This window comes from Paramisgurnus dabryanus, chromosome 16, assembly GCF_030506205.2.
Source record: "Paramisgurnus dabryanus chromosome 16, PD_genome_1.1, whole genome shotgun sequence".
Lineage (NCBI taxonomy): Eukaryota > Metazoa > Chordata > Actinopteri > Cypriniformes > Cobitidae > Paramisgurnus > Paramisgurnus dabryanus.
The window spans coordinates 24,919,078-24,944,722 of NC_133352.1; the positions used below are offsets into that span (position 1 = coordinate 24,919,078).

The window sequence follows — 25,645 nt, forward strand, 5'->3', positions numbered from 1 at the left end:
TCTCGCGGACCACGGGACATTTCTTTTTTAGACTTATTCAATAAAGCACACATCACAAACGCTCTTTTCTCAAGTACTCAAAATGGAAGAGACGTATCTGCTTAACCATCCCGGAGTGAAGAAGAAGATTCTGCACGGAGGTCAGGGACCGTTGCCGCATTTTCCAAAGGGAACTAAGGTAAGGGGGAAATAAAGCACTGGATGATGTGAGAGGATTTCAGATCAATCACCGGTGGTGATAAATGGTTTTCAGTGGACATTTGTTTGGATGGGTTAATGTCCAACCATTATGTTGATTAGAAATGGTTGTAGCCTGATTTTATTGATAATGTGAATGTTGTATCTGTGACCTGAAACATTTGGTCCACATAATCGTTTGGCAACCCATCAGTTTGGATGGTGGTAGTGGCACTGTGCCTGTGCGAGGTGACTTTTTCCCCTTTTGCTTGTCCAGCCATATGGCCCTCAGCCTGGAGAGGATGACAAACATTTTCCATGACAATGCCAACACTAATCCCTCCTTTTACCAGCTGTGCTCTGTATTTGCAGTGTGCTCTCATTCCGTCATGGCGTTTTGGTCAACATACAGCACTTGAAAAAGACTGAGACATTGCCATGAAGGCTGTGCATGTGTGACCTTTTAATAATGATGACTAATGTAAAGACCTAAAATATATTCCTGTAGCTCTGCTGGTATTGTTACCGTGCATTGTTAGCAGCACAAAGGTGAGACAGTGATAAAATGTATAACTGAAATGCACTGATAAAAGCATCTTCTCGGTCTTTGAAGGGTGCAGCCTGCGAACAGAAATTAGACTGTCTAGCCAACGGTGGGACTTGCGTCACTTGCTTGTCCCCGCCCACTGCGCAGGTCAGTGGGACACGAGACTTTTAAAAATAAATGTGGAGCCAGATTTTTTATTTTAAAGAATATGACGCATTGATGCAGATTTAGCTACCCAACAGTATATAAAATGTAACTACCACAGAAATATACAAAAGTAATTCACATAATTAAAAAATCATTTAAAATAATAAAACCGTGACAAAGACCTTTATTTTGCAAAACATATATACATTTTTATATACAATTATAAATATATTTTTTAAATAACCAGATGCCCGCATGGAATCTTGGGATAGCCAAGGCTGTGAACATCTGATGGATAATTCGTTTTTGGGAAAAGAAGGACGCATTTCGAGGCCACATCTGGAGGCTTTTGATGGAGCCTTTTAGGCATGCGGCGCCGCAAGAACCGACAGCCGGATGATGGTAAAGTATCGCGAGAATGATTCAAGAAATCATATTTCGTCTCGCTCTCGCGATACGTTCCGTAATTCGGCTATCGATTCTTGCGGCGCCGCTTGAAGTCGAAGAATCTTTTTGAGTTGGGACAGCCTTAGTAGCTGCACGGTGACATAATTGGCCTTCAAATACAACCTTCAGAGAATGCAGCTTTCAATGTTTTGGATAGAATTGGAATGCCTCCTTTATAAGTGTTTTGGTATAAAAGTTTATCTTTTTGAGAAAGATGTATTTTTTTATTTTAATAGAGAAAAATTGCCACCAAATGAGACTTTTGTCGTTAATCTTTTATTGATTATGGGAAAATACCATATACATAAACAAAAATGGGCTAAAGGAAAACCTAACTTTTTGTTATTTCAGATAGATATGAAACATTATGTAGAGTTACTTCTTGGATTGAAAAATAATAAAGCAAAACGCACTAGGTCCTTGTGTGAAGCTTTTACGTTATTTGTATGATGATCTCATGCCCTTATTTTCTTTTTTATACTTAATTTGTATGTTTTTACTTTTTTGTTTGTTTGTTTGTATTGTCTGATTGTAATTTCTATTTTGTATGTTATTATGAGTATTGCTGTAATGTGACTGCAAGTTAATTAATAAAAAAAAAGGAAGACAAAAAAAGAGGAGGATGCAGCTTTCAAATTGGATGCATCCGTCGTTGTCTCAGACGATTACATGTTTGTTCTGTGCATTTTAAAAAATCACTCGCTGAATTCATTTAAACTTACTATTATTTATCTTGACAAAAATGAGTTTCTACATTTTGAGTTGCTATATTTTATATGTTATAACAACTCATCTCTAGTCAAGATAAATATTAATACGTTAAAATGACTTCTAAATTGATTTAACAAAAAAATTTAAGGCAGCAAAGACTTTTTTTAACTGTGTCGCTACTACAGTAGCTTTACCATGCATTTCGAGAGGACGGGGTAAACGGGACTGAGCCGTTGGTTGCAATTCACAGTCTCGCCACTAGATGCCGCTAAAAATCTACACTTAAGTGGAAAGGCATATGGCATATTTAACAGGAGTAAACATCTTTGCTTTTACTAATGGTGTTTTTCTCTTTTTCTCTCTTGTTCTACCCACACAGCTGGTGTTCCACTTCCAGACTCTTTTGGATAACTTTGAAAGAACAGTCATAGATGACAGTCGCAAAAACAAGCGTCCCGCTGAAATTTTTGTGGGGAAGATGTTCAAGATGGAGGTGTGGGAGGTGCTCCTAACCTCCATGAGGATCGGAGAAGTGGCTGAGTTCTGGTGTGATGCCGTAGTAAGTGCTAGAATTAAAACCAATTCTCTTTGTTTTGCCTCCCACTGTTTGTACTCTTTCTGCTGGGATAATCACTTCAGCTTAAATTGGAACTTAATTAATCTTCAAATAAGGAGAATTTTCCTGATTCATTATGCATATGAGACAACCTTTGGTGGCCTCCTACGTTTTCTATTAACATTTGTTGTTATTCCCAAACCCTGAAATTAAATCCATTCTGCAAGTCAAATGAGACTAATGACTCAGGTTAGATCGTCGATGTAAAAAATTATCTCAAAAGCCGTATGAAAACAGTTTCTCTTTTTCGCTCAGCACACAGGCCTTTACCCAATGGTCTCAAAGGGGATGCGATTGATTGCTCAGGGGAAGGACCCTTTGGAGGGCCAGAAACACATGTGTGGCATGGGCAACATGTTTCACTACCACTCCACAGGCTTTCCAGAGCTCGATGAGATAATGAGGACACCACAGCCTTTAATCTTCATTATGGAGCTCATCCAGGTACAGTACATACATCTTCGCACCATACTCACTAAAGTACACACTAAATCCACCCCCCAAAACGATTTCTCACTGCCACCCCAGCACGGCATAACAGATTGTTATGCAATCCAGTGTTACACGCCGGCGCGCTGTTCCCAATTCTCAGACCATGTTTTTAATCCTCAGCCAGGCGAGACAAACACGCTCCAATTTTCTGTCTTCCTCAGGTAGGCGACCCGTTTTCCTACCAGCGTGAATCGTGGATGATGGAGAAAGATGAGAAGTTGAAGGCTGTGCCTTCGCTTCATTACCTGGGCAACGCATTGGTCAAGCAGGGCCGGTTTCGGGAAGCTGCCGAGAAGTACCAGGAAGCTGTGGTTTTGCTCCGTACGGTCCAATCCAGGGTAAAGTTACAGTAAAGATTCAGTTTTTCATCAAAGCTATGCGCTTAAATGAATGCAAATGAGTTTGTGTTCCTGTGCAGGAGATGCCAGGAGATGAAGACTATGTTAATCTGGGCAAGCTCATCATTCCTCTAGTTCTGAACTACTGTCAGTGTATGTTAGAGTTAGAGGAATATTACGAGGTCATTCAACACACAACCGAGCTCCTGGACAAACACAAAGGTGGGTTCATTGGAATACATTCACGTCCCTCATTCAGAACTATAAATAAGACAACATCTAGAATTAACCCTGGAGTATTACAAATAATTCATTAGCGTTCGCTTAAATAATCGCAAGTGACAGTGTGTATTTGGTGGGTTTGGTTTGTTAAAACATGGTTGACTGCATGAGCAGACAGGACAGAAGTTGCTCTGTGTAAGCTCTCTTGAAGCATGTAAAGTGACAGATGTAACGCCTCCCGATGTGGCTTCGGCAGCGTGGGTAGTTTTCCTAATAAGCCTTATGCATATGCAGCCTGTACTGTGACTTAAGACTCCCGTGGTTACCCTACATCAGGGATGCTGTCCACTTGAATTCCCAGAATTCATGGCCTGTGTGTCACCCACACCTTCTTGTCTCTTTGACTGCAAATCTTCCATCTTTGCTCTTTGCACCACTTGTCTTTCTCCTGTGTCACCCTCCGGGAACACATCGTCTTTCTAATGCATTCGCCAGTGTTGGAGAAGTCTGTTTAGTGTTGGATGGGTGAAAGGGTTAGTGAAGGAGGATGATCAAATGAAAGAGTAGGAAAGAACTGTCAAAGAGATCTTGGGCAGCTTCTTGAGTACTCTTAACACTGAGGAAGGATTTGATGTGTAATCGTGTGTCTGGGTACATAGCAGAGCACTGTAATTACTTTGACATTATGGAAGTTTATTGTAAAAAAAAAAAATCTGTTTACATGTATGTAGACACAATAGGCTTCATTCATGAAATCCTTAGTAAATACGTGAAAAACGAAGCCTTCCCTACACAAATACTTCGTCAAGTTACGTCAAATTTGATCGTAAAATGTGTGAATGTTAATGAATTCCAATCATTCGTAAACAGGGCGCGCGTGCACTCATTCACAATAAGCATAAGTAACTCCACGCCTATGCACGACTACACTACAGCTACGCAAATTGCATATTTAGGAATGCTGTAATCCTCTGGACTCCATTCTCTGGTTTGGCTACATTATATTGCATAAATGCATAAGAAACTCATAGCAATAAATTAATCTGTGTCCACCAAAGAATTTTAAGCAAGCTGAAATGATACCTGGTGGTGCTCTTCTGAAAACGACCAGCATGGTGGCGCTTGAGAGCGCTTTGGAAGCACTGCACGTTATTCCTGTGATTTGGAATATCCAGGACAGTTACAAATTACTAGTATCCAATTTTGAAGAATATTACTAAATATAAATAGGCAGTACTCGTTAATATTAACTTCTGCTTTGTTGAGTTGTACAAGTATGATGGTTGGTCAATGCAGTGTTTGTCCCGCCCCTCCTCTACTGTGATTGGGCGGCTGTGTAAAAAAGGACAGTGACGAGCTTTGCGTTTTTTTTCCAAAGTTAAAGTAAAAAACGATGTTTTATACTTATTGTATCTATGTCATCCAAGATTGTTTGATACAATATCAGTATTTTTGTTTTATACTTGCAATAAAAAAAAGTAAACGACAGGGCAAAAGAAGTTGTGAAATATGTTTATGCTACTTTGTGCATCAATATGGACAACAAATTATAAACATGCATTTGGTTTAATTACTGGTAAATAAAATCTTATACATGTTATTAAAGGCTTTTTTAAGATGTCAAATAAATCGTTGGTTTTCCCAGTGTATGTAAATTATTATGAAGGGGAGACACATTTCAATTACATTGCAAAAAAATAATTTTCAAGAAAAACTTTTCTTAGTATTTTTGTCGTGTTTTCAGTAAAAATATCTAAATATTCTTAAATTAAGATGCTTTTTCTTGATTAGCAAAATGACCCAAGAATATAAGTCTAGTTTTTAACCAAAAATATCAAATTGAAAGTGATTTTGTGCATAAAACAAGCAAAGTGGGGTAAGCAAATTTTTCTTTAATTTAGTGTTTAAAAAAAGATTTTTTTGCTTACCCAATTGGCAGATTTTTTTGCTTGTTTTATGCTCAAAATCACTTAAATTTGATATTTTTGGTCTAAAATCTAGACTTATTTTCTTGGGTTGTTTTGCTCATAAAGAAAAAGCATCTTAATTTAAGAATGTTTAGATAATTTTTACTGAAAACACGAAAAAAATACTAAGAACATGTTTTCTTTAAAATCTTTTTTTGCCCTATTTTTTCAAATGCTTGGAGAAAATGGTTTACCAAAACTAAGTTACTGGTTTGTTCTTTATCACATTTTCTAGGTTTATAGAAGCACTGAGGGACTCAATTGCAGCACTTAAAAACAGAAAAAAATCTGATTTTCCCAATATGGCCCATTTAAATAAGCATTTTTATATTGAATTTATACTTATGTAAGTATTAAACTGTATCTGTCTCAGCACCCAGAGGAGGCTGTTATTAGCTTCAGATGGCTGTTATCTGGGAATGACAAACCTTGGAATGTCGCCACTGACCAATCCGATTCAAGCAATCCAGAACGTTCTGTAATAAGTATGTTTAGAATATAATTGCTCACCAGATTTCCCTGCTGGAAAAACAGCCAGCACACAATATATGCTGGTCTTGCTGGTATGCTGTTTTTTTCAGCAGGGTTATAACTAAAGAAACATGGTAGGGAATCATTTCAAAATAAAATTTGATTTAAATTGTGCAAGAAGTAAGAAGTGAGATGAGAAACATAAAACTAGCACTGGGTTGCCTAAGACAATAATTTATATATAAGCATTTGTCCAGTCCAGAAAGCCATTTGTAGGTGCCATTCAAACAGGATGCATTCATCTGACAGAATAGAATAGGTGTTGCTTTCTTTCAACTTGATATTAAAAACATGGCACTCACAGCACGGTACATTGAACAGAAAGGCGCATTGCAAAGACATCAATCTAGCACGTCAATCCCATTGTGCAATTTCAATCTCTCTGCTCTTTATCCAGACTGCGTCAAAGCCTACTACAAGAGAGCAAAGGCATATTCGGCCGTGTGGAGTGAGCGGGAGGCCAGAAAAGACTTCCTGATGGTGGCCAACCTAGATGTAACACTGTCCAAGCTGGTGCACAGAGAACTGACTCTTCTCTCCGAAAGAATGAAAGAAAAATACTGGGAGGATAAAGAAAGATACTGGAACATTCTTGAAGAAAAAGAAGAGGAACCAGAGGAGGGAGGGGAAAGCTTGGATAGCGGCGCAATGCATTTAAAAGAGGAAAGCCGAGGAGAACGCTCTCAACCCTCTGAAGAGGTCACAGGGGCAGAGGAGGAAATGAAGAGATCAGCAGTAGAGAAAAACAAGCGTGACACCAAAAGTGAAGAGTCGGCAGCGGGAGCCAATAGCAGGATAACAGCTCTGACCGATGGGAAGGACTGGCAGCAGATGCTACGGTTAATTATGCTGCTCCAAGATGAAGGCAATTTCTATGTGAAGGAGCATCGATACGAGGAGGCGAGTGCCAAGTTCAAGGAGGCTCTGGAGTATACAGACCATCTCCAAACGAAGGTGAGCCTGATTACGAAATAAAGCAAATAAATAACACGTGACTTGAAGAATGCACACGTATATGTATTTAAAAAAAAAAAATGATGCTAGCCTAACCCTCGACATTAAAATTCAGCACATATTCCGCCCCATACCATTTGTGCTAAGGACATGAATGATGATACCTTGAATTATGCGGCTTGTTAAGGAGAGGTGCATTTGAAGGACAATAAAATGGGTAAAACGATCCCATTGACTTACATTGAAGGACAATCCCGAACGATCCAGGGATGAAAATATCATAGAGACATGCGCTTGACCTTGCTCAGTAAGCAACCGCTTAGCAGCCATACCTTAGAGACATCCCAGAACCTGATTTTTAAAAGTCTTTAGCAGAAGAACTGACCTGACAACCATCCCCAACACATAAGGGGCCACAGGCAAGCACCACTGAGATCTTTCCAGAAAATATACAGTATGTGTAAATTTATAATCCCATATATGGCTGGCTGAGCACTATCTTTTTGTGTTTTTGAGGTGGAACATAAAGGGGAAGACTGGGAATCTCTGGAGAAAGTTCGTCTGGCACTCTGTCTAAACCTCAGTCAGTGTAAGCTGGAGCTTGGGGAATACTGCGAAGTGGTGCAACTCAACAGTAAACTGCTGAAGACGCATAAAGGTGAGCGTGTATATACAGTCATTGCAGAAATGGACCAAGATTCTCACACTCTACTATGTATGCGGTTGGGGATTTGGCAGGAGCAGTGGATGTAGATCTCTGATATATAGATACTCCACTAAACAGAATCAACAGGCCAGTTACTCAGTTATTTACATCTGCAGTAAAACACACAGGGCCTTGAGCTATATCACTTACTATATACTGTGTCTTGTGTAGCCAGATCCATAAAGAAGCTTAATCTGGCAAATAAACCATCTGAAAGTTACCAACCACAGTTTTTCTAAATGTGACATTTTGGGGTGGGTTATGATTAATTTGAATAGACCATAATAGTAGACTGTTAAAAACATTCATTTAAGTAGTGGCCCACTTACTTTCAATGCTGGAAAAACACTATTGGCAAAAAATATATATAGCCAAAATGAAATTGCCAAAAATGTTCCCTCGCTGCGGCAGAACCCTTCCCCTTAGTACACCTTTGTACCTAAAGATAAAATATTAGTACCTCGGAAGTATATGTTGGTCCCAAATGTATACTTATCTGTACCTAATGGTACATATTAGGACCTTTTTAAAAAATGTAAGAAATAAAAGAAAAGAAAATTCTGACAGTGTATTAAAATAAAGAGTTTAATGCATACATTGTAAAAAAATTAAGTTGGATTAACCTAGAAAAATGAATTTATGTATTTATGGATATATGAGTATTTTTTCTATTTCCTTTCCTTACCCTTTTCTATGTGCAAATATTAAAAAAATTATAATTAAAAACAAAAGAAAAAGAAAAATTACATTCATTGAATTTTTAGCAACTTACATTTTCTTACTTTAAAGGGGACATTTTACAATACTTTTTTAAAATGTCAAATAAATATTTAGTGTCCCCAGAGTAGCATACAGATAATTTATTATAGCATTTTAAAATTGCCACTCTGTAGGTGTGAGCAAAAAATTGCCGTTTTTGGGTGTGTCCTTTTAAATGCAAATGAGCTGATCTCTGCACTAAATGGAAGTGCCATGGTTGGATAGTGCAGATTTAGAGGCAATATTATCCCCTTCTGACATCACAAGGGGAGCCAAATTTCAATTACCTATTTTTTTCATGCTTGCAGAGAATGGTTTACCAATACTAAGTTACTGGGTTGTTCTTTTGATACAACACTGAAATGATTCATTCAATTTACTAATTTTTTTTTAAGGTAAGTGGTTGCAATCAATTTATTTAAGCTACATTTAAACAAAAGTTTTTTGTTTTGCTTTAATAATTTTTTTTGTTTAAATGTATCTTAAATAAATTGATTGCGACCACTTACCTTAAACAAATTGAGTAAATTGAATAAATTATTTTTTAAGTGAAGCCTTGGGGACCCAATTACAGGTGTTACCCATTGAAGGTTTTTCACCTAAATCTTTCAATTAAAGTGAGATAGTTGATAAAAACCTAAATATTTTAAGTGTTACTAAATATTTTTTTAAAGTTTATCCAACTTACACTTTTTACAATGTAATATATAACTCGTAAAAAAGTAGGTACCTTGTAAACTTTATTTCATGGTAGACTGATAAAAAAATTGTGTGGCCCCGCTGTTATAGTTTTTTGGACTCAGGATCCTCAGCACTGCACATTTTGTAAGTTTTGATTTATGAACCGGCTCCATCTCAATCCCTCACTTTTCGCTGATCCAAGAAGTTTAACCAATTGCATCGTTCTTTCCCCCGGTTTCCCCTCTTGGATGCAAAGAATGAAAACCACTGTTTTCTTTAGCATGAATTATTTATCCTGAATTCGATGCAATGTGACATTGCTGTTCTTCAGTCTATTTCCCTCTCTCTTTCATCTCCCCTGTAGATAATTTGAAGGCAGTGTACCAGCGGGCCCGGGCTCACTCGGCATTATTCAACGAGGATGAAGCCCGTCGAGATTTCGCTATGGTTCTGCGTCTGGATCCCAAGTTCAAACCTATCGTTAAGCAGGAGATTAAGAAGATGAGCGATAACCTCAGAGCAAAGTATATTAGCGAGAACAAAAACTACTGGACCAGCACCTATGAGAAGTGGGAGAAGAAGCTGCAGACCAGTAGGAGAAAGAAGGAGAAGAAAAAAGCGAAACAAGAGGGTGAGAATAAAATGTCATCACTTCAAAACAAAACCGAAGGACAACAGACATCAAACGGTAGTGGCAATACAGACGAGAACGCCGGTGTTGAGGCCGGTAATAAAAATGAAGGACAGGGTGAGAACAAAAACAGTCTGAACAAAGAACAGAGCTCTCTGACCCTAAAGAAAGAAAATGAAAAAACTGATAATAATGCAGTAGATAAAGAATATTTAGTCCGAAACACTGTCACAGATGCAAAAGATAGACAAGGATCCGAAACAGATAGCAGGGAGGAAGCTCTACTTATCAATGACATTACAAAGAAAAAAGATGACCAAGATGAGACCACCAATAAAGAGGAAGGAAAGCCAGGCAAAAGGGAAAGCACTCAAGCATCAGGGGAAGAAAGACCGGAGGAGCACAGAGACACGAGTGGTGATGGTTTAACAGAGAGAAGAAAGACACATACAGAATTGAAGATGGAGGAGGTTAGTGTTGAGGCATCATTCACAAACCCAGAAAAATCCATTCGTAGTGTCAAACGCAAACAAAAGAAGAAAAATAAGTCTGTAGTGAAAAAATAAAATTCTCACCCTCATGTTATTTCAAATCTATGAGACTTTCTACCTATAAATCTTCTCATGTGAAGGATGTATCTCAGGGTTTTTTCTTAAAGACAAACCAGACAAAGTGTATAACAAATAAAAATTTATTTTTTTGTACACAATAAGTAGAAAGCAGCCAGTTAATTCATTTTTAAAATGCCTTCATTTCCCATACAGTTTATACAGATTATAAACATGAAACAAAAAAGGACATGAACATTGTTAAAAAAAGATCATTACACACTGGTAAATAAAACACAACACACATATCGCAGGGAGAAGTAAAACAATATGGAATGTTTGTATTCAGGTCACTTGATCTAACACGTGTTATAATGAGTAATGATGATAAAAGGTCAGAGGATAAAACAGTAAATGCCCTGTTGTGTCATGACGTAAAAGTGTGCTACAGTACATACAAACAAAAATAATGAGTGTGTAAATGAGGCAGATGGCTAAATAAAGCCCAGGCAGCCCTTAGCAATGCTGTTTAACCCACAAAACATTTTCTTCAGTAATTTTACACAGCCCGCAAACACACAGAGTAACATGATATGATAAGGGTTAAACAATGTATGTGTCATGTATAGAGGAAACTTTCTGTCTAATGCTACATGATTTGCTACCATGTATGAGCTCTGCACTGTACAATGCAAAAAAATGACTTTCTTACTCAGTATTTTTGTCTTTTTTTCAGTAGAAAATCTAAAAAATCTTAAATCAAGATATATTTTCTTGAAGAGCAAAATGACCTAAGAAAATAAGTATAGTTTTTAGAAAAAATTTACAATTTAAGTGAATGTGTGCTTCAAATCTCCCAATAAGGGTGAGAAAATTGTACTTGAATTAAAGTGACACTTTGTAGTTTTTCAACCTTCATAATATAATTTCAAGACCCTTGTGATGGTACATTGACTTTAAATAGGTTGCATGACATGTCCACAATAGCCTGACGGGGTCTGTATCGCTTTTACTTGTACTTTTAAACTTGGGGTTTCGGGTAGTAACCCGAGCACAAAATAAAAAACTACGAAAATCTGCTTTACAGCATACGTCACTTCCTCCACTTCCTCAAATTCGGACGTGAGAGCTCCACTATTTATTTTTCTGATGGGAGAGTGACAGAATAAAAAGAAGGACGAGGGTCAATTATATTGGGCCAGTGTTCGCTCCCTGGCATGAACTTAAGAAGGAGGAGGGGTTTCTGACCGATGATGACTTGGCCCTCATGCTTTTGTACTATTATGTACTGTCTGGGGCCCCAACACTATTTTTTTCGTGAATTAAAGAGAGTTTAGGGATCGACTTATATCATGTGACATTGTGGCGCCGTGGTGGTCCTACAACAAGGGTGATTCGGGTTTGATTCCCCTCTAAGGCAATATTTTTTTAAATATAAACTTTAACCAAGCGACCACTGTTACAACTGGCTTGTAAACGTGAGCGATGCGATTTTTTGGGATTTTGATGAAAATAAAACCCAGGAAATTATATTATTTGACACATGACATGCTGAAAGGCACACGTTGTGACCTAAAGAGTTGTCTTCTTTTCCTTTGCGACAGTGCTGCGGCGCTTGTGGCCTCTAGGGGCGCTAGATGTGAAAAATACATGTCTAGCACCCCCTGTTGGCCAAAAAGTTCCATGGTGTGCCTTTAAGCATTTAAAAAAGTACACTTATTTCAAGATTTTTTTCTTACCCCATTGGCCGATATTTTTGCTTTTTTTAAGGACAAATTCACTTAAATTTAATATTTTTTGTCTAAAAAACTAGACTTATTTTCTTAGGTCATTTTGCTCATCAAGAAAAAACATCTTTATTTAAGATTTTTTAGATATTTCATTTTTTATAGGCTAATTCTTATTAATTCATACAATCACATTTGTATGGTACAATTTGCTTTCGCCACGTAAAACTGTGATTAGGGGCGGGGTTCCATTATAGTTTTTTAATGATAATCATATGTTTTTGTAAGATTTACACCGTACAAATTCATACAAACCTTTATTTTTAAGAATGTATAACCTTATCTGTGTTGTTGGCTACATCTGGAATGATCATTGTTGGCAAATCATAATAAAATACAACTGGCCATACAAATGACAGTCACTCCTGTTCAAAGAACAGATATTTAGTACAATAGCACTCTTACAATATAATGATATGAAAGTTTAAATGATTTAAAGGGGATTTCTTTTAGCAAATAAAGAGAGATTTGAAATGTAAAATGAAATGCATATTTCTACGTGTGTGTTTGTACATGTGAGATGATGATGAAGTTGTTCTGAAGCATCCGGATGATAAATGAAACACCAGATGTTGATCGTAATGAAGAGCCATGCAAGTTTAACAGAGGCAAGGCACGTGGTGGGAAGGGGAGCTGAATCTCAACCTCTCTCTCTCTATATATATGTTTATCTGACTTATCTCTATTACAAAACCAACCCACCTTTACATAGATACAACCTGACCTGTGTCCCCTTTGAGATTATTTTTTAGCAACTGCATCAAAACAAACAAACAGTTTTCCACTATGATGTAAAATGAGATCACTGTACGTGTGAAAGAAAATCCCAGGAATAGTGCGGCGGGATTCAAAGCAAAACCTACACCGTGATGGGGTCACTTTGTTTTTTGATGAAGTGGGAGAGAAGAGGAACTGCCATCTGCGGCGTAGGATAATAACTTTAACGTGTTTGCCAAAACAAATGGAGAACATCTCGAGCTCTCTCAACACCAATAATCTCATTCGTGTTTCAGAGGATGCAGTGCAACAACCCATCACAGTGAATATTTACACTCTTTTGTCTTTCCCATTTGCAGTTTTTCACGGCATATCAGTTCCCCCCTTGCACTCTGCCTATTCCTTTCTCTTCTTTACTCTCTACGTCCCCCGGCATCTTCTCCTGTCATATAAATCTGACAGCGCACAGTAAATCACACTACCAAAATAAGCCTTTCTGTGTGTTTTTCACAAAGACCGTGATCCATTTGCTGTCCTCCTACTTCTGCATAATTTTCTATTCTTACTTTCATCTCCTACCCTTCAATTGCGAAAGTGCTGAGATCTGGAGAACAGCACAGTTGGTAAACAAAAAAAAACAAACAAACACTTAGGTCATGAACAAGTCAATAATATGGAGAGATATAAGGCTGGTATTCTCCTAGACAAACTTGAACGCCCGGTCGGTTCGTGAAGTTTTAAGGCATAAGATCTGGGTTTGGGTTAGAATGAATTCAGACCTGGTGTGACCTGGTGTTAAACACCTTCCCCATCCATCTGAACCAGTGAGAACCTGCAGGAGCCGTCGCCCAGGGTATCTACTTTCCTGTTGTGGTCACAGAGGACAGCTGTAATTTAACAGCAAGTGCACTGACAACAAAACATGGCTATAAATCTCCATCGCCATGAGGCCTTTCCTTCACTGTCCAGAAAACCTATTGCAGAGAAATCTGCTCATCTCTTCAACAAATCCTGTGTGTGTGTGTGTGTGTGTGTGTGTGTATGGCTGCACCGCAAAATGATTTTCTTAATCTTTATTTTGATCTTGTTTTACAGTAAAAATGATCTAAACTCAAACAAGATTAATTTACTTGTACTGCCCCCAAAAGGTTATTTTTCTTACACTATAGGCTTTGTATTTCATTTGTCTAAATCACTACTCTTACCTGACTGCTGTTTGATTTATTCTTTAATCGAGGTCTGGATTCAATAAAAGTTAGGATCGATCTTTGCTTTAGTTTAATATGCTCTTCAAAACAAGAAAACTTTATAAGTTACTCTTTCCTAATGCTGTTGACTGAATTCAAGATAAAGTTCAGCCAAATATAAAAATTCACTCATCTTTTTCTCACCCTCATGCCATCCCAGATGTATTTGAATAAATTTCTTTAGCTAAACACAAAAAAATGTATATAAATTGCCCTCCAGAAGATAACATGACAGCATTTTAATAAAACTATTTGCTTGTATTCGACTGAAGTAAGGAAGTATGGAGAATTTTCATATTCGGGTATGTTCTAAAAAATTCTGGGTTATTTTCAACTCAGCATTGGGTCAAAAAGGGGAAAGGCCAGATGTTGGGTTAAATTAACCCAGAAAATGTTTACATTTGACCCAACAATGGGTTAAAACTAGGGATGCACCGAAACACCGAAAGAAATTATTATGCCAATTATTAATCATTGCATTATGGCTATCACTGTGTACTAACTTTACTAGGGGTGTGACGGATCACAAAACTCACGGTTCGGATCACATTACAGTTTTTGAGGCACAGATCGGATAATTTTTCAGATCAGCAAAAAAGGGGTGGGAAAAATTTAATAACAAATAAAGAAATTGCAAACATTTATAAAAAAGAACAAAGTTGCACATTAACTCTTTCACCGCCAACGTTTTTAAAAAAAGTTGCCAGCCAGCGCCAGCGTTTTTCATGATTTTCACAAAAGTTTAATGTCTTCCAGAAAATGTTCTTCTTCAAATATATAAACATACAATATACCAAATGAAAGAACAGACCCTCTGCTTTCAAACAAAAAAAAAAAAACGTTTCATCCTACCTTCAGTAGTTCTTTTGTAATCAGCTTTTGAATATGGGTAGGTTTCTGCAAAAACACCACATTTTGAGCAAAAAGCAGAGATAATTCAATTTTTGTGACGGACTTTTCATAGAGATCCCATTCAGAGCGATCTTTAAAACAGACACGGACATGCAGCCGCTTGCCATAGGGCAATACTTCCGGGTTTAAAAAGTTGCCACCTAGTGGATAATAGCGGTATTGCGGAAAGACGGAAAAACTCGTCATTGGCGGGGAAGCGTTTTCTATTGATTGACGAGATATCTCGTCAATGGCGGGGAAAGAGTTAAAGGTGCTCTAAGCGAATTCACGCGTTTAAAACCTTAATTTTTTTTTTCATACAGTAAACATCTCCTCACTATCTGCTAGCTACCTGTCCTCTGAACATACTGTAAAAAAACACGGTCTCTGTAGACAGTGCAGGCTTCACAAACTGCAACAAAAACAAAGTGGTCAAACCGGGTGTGCCTCATAAGTCTTGAAAAGTGAAGCCTATGGCTCTTTGATCGCCCCCTGGTGGCTGGCTGCAGTACAAGTCATAAACCCAGCCCTCTCGATTCAAATGAATGCACTGTAAAAAAAACTTTGCTGCCTTAAAATTTTTTGTTAAATCAACTCAGATTTACGAGTCATGTCAACAGAAATTAGTTGTCACAACTTATAAAATATAGTTGAGAAAAGTCAACTTAAATGTATTAGTTATAACAACTCACCTGTAGTTATAACAACTCATCTCTAGTCAAGATAAATAATAATAAGTTGAAATGACTTGTAAATTGATTCAACAAAAATTTTAAGGCAGCAAAGTATTTTTTGCAGTGTGGGATTCTGCTCTAAATAAAAAAATATTTACATTTACGTTTGGGCGGAAGTTGATACCGCGGCTCCGCCTCTGGCTCCACAGACGATTCCTTCTGCGCATGCCTTGGCTCCAAACAGACGTTTTTATGTAACATGGTGGCGACCATGGTCGGACAATCACATGCAGGTCGCGGTTTCTGTTTGCGTCATCACAACATTGCGGCCGTACTGTATCGGTGATAAAAGTCTTTCGGACGAAAACTGAAAATGCTCTTTTGGGCCATTTGCGGCTGCCATATATTCGGTACATCCCTAGTTGAAACAACCCAGCTTTTGGGTTGAAACAACCCAGCATAGGTTAAATTACAACCCAAGTCGGAGGTCATTATTTTTGACCCAACACTTTTTTCCAGTGTATAAAGTACTATTCTTTCCTAAAACAATTATTTAATAAACATTTTTTTCAATAGGGTAAGAAAAATCTCTCATTATCAGACACCTACGTACTTTAAAACAACATGAAAATGACAGATTAAGAAAATCACTTTATCAGTGTATATGTATATCTGTGTATGTATGTGTTTGACAGTTACTTCCACTCAGAGAGTAGACGGCTGTGCCATGTGAAAGAGATAAAGATAGATGCCAAAATGAGAGAACAGCAGCACAATGCTCACTGGCGCTTTTGCATCTTCAATAAATGATAGCTTCTGCTGAAGAAGTGTCATTCCTTCAGTGTAAATAAGCTTGCCGGGTGTCCCGGCGCTTCCCAGGAATCTGTTTCATCTGCTTCACAGAGCAAGGGCCACACATTGCCAAGGCTATGTGTATGTATGTATGTGCGCGCATTTTTATGTGCGTGAGTGATTCACTAAAAACAGTAGGCTACATGTTAAAATGAAAAATGAAAAAAATAAAGTTACAACACAAAGAAGTTGCTGGCACAGGGGTACGTAAAGGCAATAGCAATCCCCCTTTCCCATTATGATGTGAGTGTTGGTTCTTGTGCTGTACTGATGAAGCCACACGCCTTGCATTACTACACGGGTTAGCACAGTGTCCGGATCAGTGCGGGCCTCTGGCACCATGTAAACATCATTAGTTTGTTTAGTTAGCACTCGGGTATCCCACGGCTCTTTGGGATCGGCTGCAGAGTGAGAACGGTGGGCCGGAGAGGAGCTTCTTCTGAACCCCGGTCTCTCCAGTCCTTCATACTCACAACCCTGCCAACATCAGGGGGGCAAATGGCACCTAAAAAATGAAAGCACAATATTTTATAAACAAAAACTAAAATTTTAACTTTCTCTTTAACTCTTTCACTGCCAGCGTTTTTTAAAAAAGTTGCCAGCCAGCGTTTTTCAAGATTTTCACCAAAGTTTAATTCCTTCCAGAAAATGTTCTTCTTTAAATATATAAACATACAATATACCAAATGAAAGAACAGGCCCTCTGCTTTCAAACAAAAAAAAAACCGTTTCATCCTACCTTTAGTGGTTCTTTTGCAATCAGCTTTTGAATATGGGTAGGTTTTTGCAAAAACACCATATTTTGAGCAAAAAGCAGAGATAATTCAATTTTTATGACGGACTTTTCATAGAGATCCCATTCAGAGCGATCTTTAAAACAGACACGGACATGCAGCCCCTGCCATAGGGTAATACTTCCGGGTTTAAAAAGGTGTGGAAGGGCGCCACCTGGTGGATAATAGCGGTATTGCGGAAAGACGGAAAATCTCGTCATTGGCGGGAAAGCGTTTTCTCTTAATTGACGAGATATCTCGTCAATGGCGGTGAAAGAGTTAACATGCTAGAATAGAACAAGATTCTTAGTTGAGCCATAAATAAAAACTCTTTCAATGTTAACCCAAACCAATAATTTATTTCCTAAGTGTAAATAAAGAAACCAAATTTCATTCAATTTCAAATGTCATCTGTACTTCAATAGCTTTAACTCTTTCCCCGCCAGCATTTTTCATGATTTTCACAAAAGTTTAATGCTTCCCAGAAAGTGCTCTTCTTTAAATATATAATCATACAATAAAAGATTTATCACCTCTTAAATATGGGTAGGTTTCTTCAAAAACACCAAATTTTGAGCAAAAAGCTGGGATAATTCCATTGATAGACTATTGATAGAAATCAGATGCAGAGCGATCCTCAAAAATTTTATAAGTTGCCACCTGGTGGATAATAGCGGTATTGCGGATTGACAAGATAACACGTTAATGGCGGGGAAAGAGTTAATATGTGTCAAGCACACATCTTTGTTTCTTACATGCAACGTGACCCATCGTGATTCATTTTAACTGCAAAGTAAAAAAAATAAATTTTCTTAATATGTATAAAATCATATCATTATGTTATAATGAAACCTTAAGCGAACCTGCACCATAATAATCCTCTGAGTTCAGATTCAGGTTCTTCATGGACCTGGTTCAGATGGGAAGACGTTCCTCAGCTGCTCGATGACCTGCTGCAGTTGCAGTACGGTGTCTTGCTCATGATCCAAGTATTCACCTATACAACATAAAAGGGTGACAATAAACATGACTTCATGTGAAACTCATCAAAGAAACACTGAACCATAATAAGCCTTATTCAAACCTTATCAAAAAATCTCATTATGGGTCAGGTAATTGCATGGAGGCTGACAGGTTGCTCAAGGCCATACCTGCAGCTTCTGTGTCTGTCGTCTCTCTACTGGCAGCCTCCCCCTGGTGGCCACCTACTGACACCGGAGAGGACAGAGAGGATGGAGCAGAGCCATTGGCATCCGAGTCATCTTTGGGCTGGAAGACATGAGAGAACAAGAAACAGAAAGAAAGAGAAAAGAGAGAGAGTACAAAAGAAGAAAATTCCAGTCAGCTTGAAATGGCATACTCTTATTTTTATGGTAACCTTAAAATTTTTCTACTTGTGCATTATACAGCAAATGTATTTATCCGGCAATTCAGTGAAATGCACTCAACCTTCCAGTGTGAAATAAACTTCAGCTATTTAAAACATCTCTAGCTATTCTTCATCTAGACAAACTAGATATTATAGGTCCTGTTCTTTCTGTGTTTTTGAAGCTGTGTTTGTATTAACAGTGCGCAATATAACATGTGTTCATGTTTCACGTGTAAAAAAACGCTGTATTTTTCACACAATTTACTTAACTGTGTACCGCTGTTTTCACTGTCCTAAAACGGGCTGATGTCTTCCTTGTTCTGTGAAGTCCCTCCTTCAGAAATACGTATCGAGTTCTGATTGTGTAGTTTGTTTAGTGTGTTGTGATTTGACAGCAGCTTAGCTTGCCATTAGCTTAGCTTGTGACTGACGTATTCCTGTGGGCGGAGTTTAGTCAAAAAACTGTTCTACTGATGTCTATAAAGCAGGAAGTAGAGGGCTGTAGTCCAAACCGGCCGTTCGCTGTAGCCTTTGAAAGGGGAATTCATTTTACAGGTATTATTCATGCTATTATAGCAACACTACACACTAACTAGGGTTTAAAAAAATGGGATCAGAAAGAATGTGAACTTTAAGAGCCTGAATTCATATGTGAGATGTAATTACACATTTAAAAATCATTTAAAAATATGTGACCCTGGTCCACGGGGGCGTTTTTTTAAAATTGAGATTTATTCTGAAAGCTTAAAGGTGGGGTGCATGATCTCTAAAGCCAATGTTGATATTTGAAATCACCTAAACAAACACAACCCTACCCCAATTGAATCTGGACCTTCTTTTGATAGACCCGCCACACACATAAGCAACCCAGGAAATTATGTTAATTAGCAGACACACCCTTACAGCTGATTGGGTACATGTGTGTTTTGGTACTCGGCCCCACTCCCTTTTCCAAAGTGTTTTTCAAAAATCATGCACCCCGCCTTTAATAAATAAACTTTTTCATTGATGTATGGTTTGTTAAGATAGGACAATATCTGTCCGAGATACAACTATTTGATCTTCTAATATCTGAGGGTGAAAAAAATCCAAATATTGAAAAAATTACCTTTTAAAGCAACACTATGTAGTTTCCATGTAAAAATGACTTACAGCTCCCCCATGTGGTTGAAAAGCGCAACAGTGTCTGGTATCAGACACTCTTCTGCAGGCAGGGGGAGGTGCGGGGCTGTGTTTCCTACCCTCCACCGCCACTTTCAGAGTGTGTTTGTAGCAGCTAGGAGGCTGCTCAGGTTGCAGCAACAGTACAATTTGTCCAGTTTAAAGTTGTTCTATCACTGAAATAATTTTAGAGACATTATTTAAAGGTAAAAAAAACTACATAGTGTTGCTTTAAGTTGTCAAAATGAAGTCCTTAGCAACACATACTACTAATGATTAATACATTTTTAATATATACACAGTAGGTAATTTACAAAATATCTTCATAGAACATCATCTTCACTTAATATCCTAATAATTATTGGCATAAAAGAAAAATCGATAATATTGACCCATACAATGTATGGCTATTGCTACTATTATACCTGTGCTACTTATGACTAGTTTTGTGGTCCAGGGTAACATATTAGGTTGTGTAACAAAAATCTAAATGTGTGTCTTTGGATATACAATCTCCGATTTTTACAAATAACAGTATAGGCAGCACACTACAATTGAACCTAAAACACAGCCAAGCTTCAAACATCAAAAACTGTTGTTGGTCTCTCTGATAAAAAAAACAAGTAGTCAAATGCAATGTTTTCAAATGCTGCCAAAGACTCCAACAAGGGCCTCTTTTCTATACGTTCCAAAAGCACTGTATTTTTCTGTAGGGACAAACTACAAAAACAAACTGATATGAAATGGAGATGACTCGCCTCTCTCTCACATCTCCTAGGCAAACGAGTTGAACCGAGGACGTCTGCTGGAATGCCTAAAGTTATGCAGCACTAAACTCTTTATCATTTTACAGAGATGTCCACAGAGGTAAGATAGTACTTTCCCAGAGACTTTCAACGGCTGCATCACGTCGAGTTTAAATCTCCATAATCCCATCACATTATTCCTTCCCCATGACACGTCTCTCAGACGATTCTCTCCCCTTCGCTCTTTCCCTCTATTGCTATCTGATTTTTCACCTACGGCTACAGGCTCCGTGTTTTCCTTTTGCTTCCTCACTCCATGCGAGCTGTCAATCATCTCCGCATCTCTTTCCAGCTCTGGTCCGTCTGCGCGAGCACCCATCTCATTCACTCGGCTCTGCTTGAGCTTTCAGTCATTCTCTTATTGGAGAAAAGGACTCTCTGCCCTGTCCATCTCTCTTCTTAAGCTCTATGTATGTCAGCTTGAGAAATGACTCGCCGTCAATTTCTTTCCAGGCCATCTGTACGATTTCATCTCCATCAATTGTGTTCTCCCCCATGCACAATTCCTCTTTCTACCTTCATTGCAATTTACCAGAAGCAATTTACCAAAAGTTAGTGTCTCTTCCTCCCTTTAAAACTTGCAGTAGTTGGTCCTTTTAACTGAGACTAGAGAAAGTCCAGTCCAAACCTTTACAAACTACAACTTATACTCTGGATATTGGTGTTTGACCTAAAAATGTAAATTGCATTGATGCTGATTTTGCTTGTTATGTTGTGCTATAGTACTTTAATGGTTTATACAAAGTTGGTAGCAATACAGTAATGCTTACTGTATAGATGTACAATGCTTATATACAGGTTAAGATACAATGCAGATATTTGAGTGTCCATAAGCCATGCATAGGTCCACCATTAATATCATTTATATATTTGCAATTGTGTTAGGGGCGGAGCCATGCTCTGTGGCTCCAATGCATTATCAAGCCACTGTTTTAGCCCCACCCAAATAATCCTGAACACAGAATTTTAATGGTTTAGAAACAGTTCTCTAAAGTACATTTTACGTTACACAGACTTGAAAGAGCACTTATTGTCCGATTCACGTTTTTAAATTTCCTTTGGTGTGTATTAGTGCATGTTAACGATATGCAAAAGGTACAAACCCCAAAATAAACAATGACGTGAGTTATCGTCTCCAAAATAAATCTCTTTCTTGGACTACAACAAACACACGGATTGTAGGCAACAATTTACTTCCTGGGATTGATGATGTAGACAAGACCGACATTATCAGAATTCCTCCCAGCCTGTAAGTTAACTGTGAGCAACCAAATCTTTCAAACATGGTAAGGAGCGTCACATTTCCTGCTGACTTCTGAGGTATTCAGGCCAATCAAAACGTGCAGATCAGGGAGCTTTTCAAATCCGTGCATTTCAGAAAGAAAGTGAAATCTGGAGCTACAAAAATGTACGGTATGTTGAAAATAGTGTGTTTTTAACCATAAACCACACAAACACATTGTATTATACCAAATACACAAAATAACATTGTTTTTTAGCAATGAAATAGGTGCTCTTTAAAGATGCTTCCAATATTTGTTCTGCCCTGTAAACATCCCCATTTCTTGACAGCTGGAAAGTGCTCTCTCTAAAACCAAGAAGCTGATCACGCCCACTTTTGTTTTGTGCGTTTGCAATTTACAGAGTTATTGCTGTCACACAAATTTCAAGACAAAGTTTCAGGTAATAAAGACGAGTTAAGTTCTGCATCTGTGTCCCTACACAACCTGCATTAGCGAAGCATCACTGCCTCTATTCTCTATTTCACCATGCTACACGTGGTAGATCAAGGCAGTCTATAATGCAGTCTATCCTCCTGTCACAATCATCTTCCTACTCTTTGCCTTAAGCTTCAAATATTTCTTCTCTCTCAATCTCCCTCGTGCACGGTTTTCTGTATATTTTTAAAGCACATCTTTTATTTGTCATACTGGCTGTTTTTTAAACTCAACACCATCACAGTTCCATCACTGTTTATATTGTTTTATCTATTCTGACTCATACCTTTAGGATCCGCTGAGAACATTTTTCTTCTTATTTAAAGCGATATTGCACCCAAAAAATGACTTTTAAAATGAAAAATCACCACTTCTGTTGTTTTAAGCCTCTATGAATTTCTTTCTTCTGGAACATTATGGGGCGGTTTCCCGGACAGAGATTAGACTAGTCCTAGACTTAAACACTTTTAAGAGCTCTCCAAAGTGAAAATAACTTGCACTGACATATCTTAAAATACATCAGTGCCCTTAGTTTTACCTCAAAATGCACACAGGTAATGTTTTTAGTAAGGCATGTTTTTTAAAACTAGTTATATTTCCTAATTAAACTAAGGCCCAGTCCTGGATTAAGCTAATCCTGGTCCGGGAAACCGCCCCTAAATGTTGCTTATAGACGGTTTCAGCAGCAACAACATTAACAAATGGCTTTTGTTGACTTAACGCAACTTCTGGTAGACTTCCACATAGAATCAATAACAACAGTCATTGTCATTTTACAATAGTTTATTTCTGATAACAAGTAAAATAAATCTGAAGTAAATGACCTTTGTTCATGTATTATATCTAATGCATATCAACTATTACACTGAGCTAATGTTACTGTGAAAATATATGTATACAATGTTATCTACAGGTCCTTGAATTCTTGCCTGGTTGCCAAGTCGTTTACTCTGCACAGTTGTGATTCATGCTCATCATCTCCCCACATCTTTAGCAAACCAAAACATTTTATTTTCGACAAGGTATTTGTTTCAGAGATCAGTTAGCCACTAAAAGGGCTGATAAATAAATACAGACCCGAAGTTCACTTTGGTTCAGGTGTGTAACCATGACAATGCACGTGTGTCCAATAAAACCGTCTCTACTGTCCAAACTGCAGGTGCCTTAAAGGGCACCAATTTCATTGGTAAACAACAACATTATTTTGTGTATTTGGTATAATACGATGTGTTCACGTGGTTTATGGTTTAAAAACACATTATTTTCCACATACCGTACATTTTTCTAGCTTAAGATTTCCGTCTCCTTCTGAAACGCACTGATTCATGTACAAAACTCATCAATTTGAAAAGCACTGTATCCCTGATTGGCCAGCTAATCTGAACGTTGTGATTGGTCTGAATACCTCAGACGTCAGCCGGAAATGTGACGCTCCTTACCATGTTTGAAAGATTTGCGCACAATGCAATGCTAACAGGAGTTAACTTACAGGCTGTGAGTCCCAAGTTGGAGGAATTATGATAATGTCGGTCTTGTCTAAACTGTTGCCTACAATCCGTGTGTTTGTTGTAGTCCAAGAAAAAAGATTTATGTCGGAGCCGATAACTCGGTCATCATTTACTTTGGGGTATGTACCTTTAGCATATCGTTAACATGACTAATACACACTTACACACCAAAGATAATTGGTAATCTTTAAGAAATCATAGCGCTTATATTGTAGAGAAAAGTGCTTAAATTTCATCTATAATACATTTCTTTTGACAAAACTTTCATTTTGGAGCGAATTATTCCTTTAAAACGTGAAGTAGAGGTGACCCTTGTGTTATCTTACCTGCAGCAGTAATTCTCTAAGTCTGTGTAACTGGGACTCCAGTTGTTTGTTGTGGTCCTCCAAAATCTGCATGCGCGTCTCCAGACGGGTCTTGTGCTGTCGGAGGACTCGAGCCTCGGCTAGGAGCTCTTCATCCTGCTGACCGGCCGGTGACCCCGGATCCAGAAGCTGGGGCGATGCTGCTGCTTCCTCGTGCTTCCACTTCAACCGCCGATACTCACCCTGCAGCACCCTACAGGAGACAATATCATCATCACTGTCATCATGCTTTTTCTTGATGTTGATGACATCATCATAATTAGATCATACATGGTACAAAACATGGTACTACCATGTACCATAAAATAAAAATGCATTAACAAGGGTTCAGAAATGCAGCAGATTTTCTGAACAGGGCAGCTATCACCCAGCTCTTTCGGTTTCAGTAATGACAGCAAGAAATCTTGATTTATTTAGAAGGTTAAGGTTGCAGATACCCCGCAGACACTAACAATTAATCTGGGTTTATTGACCTATTACTCACCTATTACAAAGCAAGACAACATGAGAGCATTACAGAAAGGTCATAATTTATGCTGAAGCTCATAAATGACTCACATCTGTGCCCTCTGGGATGTTCGCAGGCATATTTTTGTTTTCCTCAATCTGGGTTAAAAGATCACTTTTAGCTCTTAACCTACACTAACCATTATAATCAAAATAATGACCCCAGCTTTCCATCAAAACACATTATACCAACCAATTAAAATCTATTAGCTCCATCTTAATTCTCCGAACACCGTTAACATTTAATTGCCTGACAGAAAGTGCGGTCAGAGTCATTATTACACTACATTTACCCCTCATAATATTTAAACAATAAAGATCAGCCTTAAAACCTCATATATGCAACCGCTCATCTCTGAGAAAAAGCAAGTACACTATTTAGTGCCGCATCATTTGCATACTCGATACTTAAATGTGTGTGCGTTCCTGGCCGCGCTCCCCACCTGTTCTCGTTCTCCAGACGGTGAAGCGTGCGCTGCAGCTCCTCTCTGTCCTGGCAGTCCAGGTGGGCCAGCAGGTGTCCGTGGGGGGAGTCCTGCTCGAGGGCGGGGCTGGAGTGACGTAGGAGGTACTGATCTTCATCCCTGAGTCCCCCCACATAGGAGACAGTGCACACTGAGCACATTAGCAGAGCCACACAGCAGCAGACAACAACAAACACTGAGCCAAGCATGCAGCGGGTACATAAGCCAAATGCACACAATGTAGCATAGGCATATCTACCAAGCACACATGCACGCATTTATAACATAAACTGTGGAGTCCACGCGCACAAAGCAAAACACGGCTCTATCCA

The 25,645-nt window shown here is 38.3% G+C and overlaps 2 protein-coding genes across 6 annotated transcripts in view; one reads left to right on the forward strand and one right to left on the reverse strand.

Annotated features, from left to right (window-relative positions):
* The first annotated feature begins 82 nt into the window (after positions 1-82).
* LOC135758669 (uncharacterized) lies at positions 83-10,501 on the forward strand. The gene is made up of 8 exons (XM_065273266.1): positions 83-178; positions 2,409-2,588; positions 2,901-3,089; positions 3,299-3,475; positions 3,556-3,697; positions 6,593-7,149; positions 7,666-7,807; positions 9,660-10,501. The coding sequence occupies exons 1-8, from the start codon at positions 83-85 to the stop codon at positions 10,490-10,492; spliced, it is 2,316 nt and encodes a 771-aa protein (XP_065129338.1). The 3' UTR covers positions 10,493-10,501.
* Positions 10,502-10,599: 98 nt separating this feature from the next.
* drp2 (dystrophin related protein 2) overlaps positions 10,600-25,645 on the reverse strand; it is a 169,233-nt gene continuing 154,187 nt past the window's right edge. For 4 of the 5 annotated variants that reach the window (XM_065273230.1, XM_065273223.1, XM_065273239.1 and 1 more), the window contains 5 exons: positions 25,293-25,433; positions 24,304-24,535; positions 18,567-18,684; positions 18,279-18,412; positions 10,600-17,147 (listed from right to left, as the gene is read on the reverse strand). In XM_065273230.1, coding sequence (XP_065129302.1) covers positions 18,318-18,412; positions 18,567-18,684; positions 24,304-24,535; positions 25,293-25,433 — 586 coding nt within the window. In that variant the 3' untranslated portion in view covers positions 10,600-17,147; positions 18,279-18,317. Of the gene's footprint in view, positions 17,148-18,278; positions 18,413-18,566; positions 18,685-24,303; positions 24,536-25,292; positions 25,465-25,645 lie in introns of those variants that run through there. The other variant, XM_065273247.1, reaches the window with a different exon arrangement.

Excerpts from the sequence above, each read along its gene's own strand:
- LOC135758669 (XM_065273266.1), top strand. The coding sequence starts at position 83 with ATGGAAGAGACGTATCTGCTTAACCATCCCGGAGTGAAGAAGAAGATT. Across the intron at positions 179-2,408 it reads ATTTTCCAAAGGGAACTAAG|CTGGTGTTCCACTTCCAGAC; the intron begins GTAAGGGGGAAA and ends CTACCCACACAG. Across the intron at positions 3,698-6,592 it reads GCTCCTGGACAAACACAAAG|ACTGCGTCAAAGCCTACTAC; the intron begins GTGGGTTCATTG and ends CTCTTTATCCAG.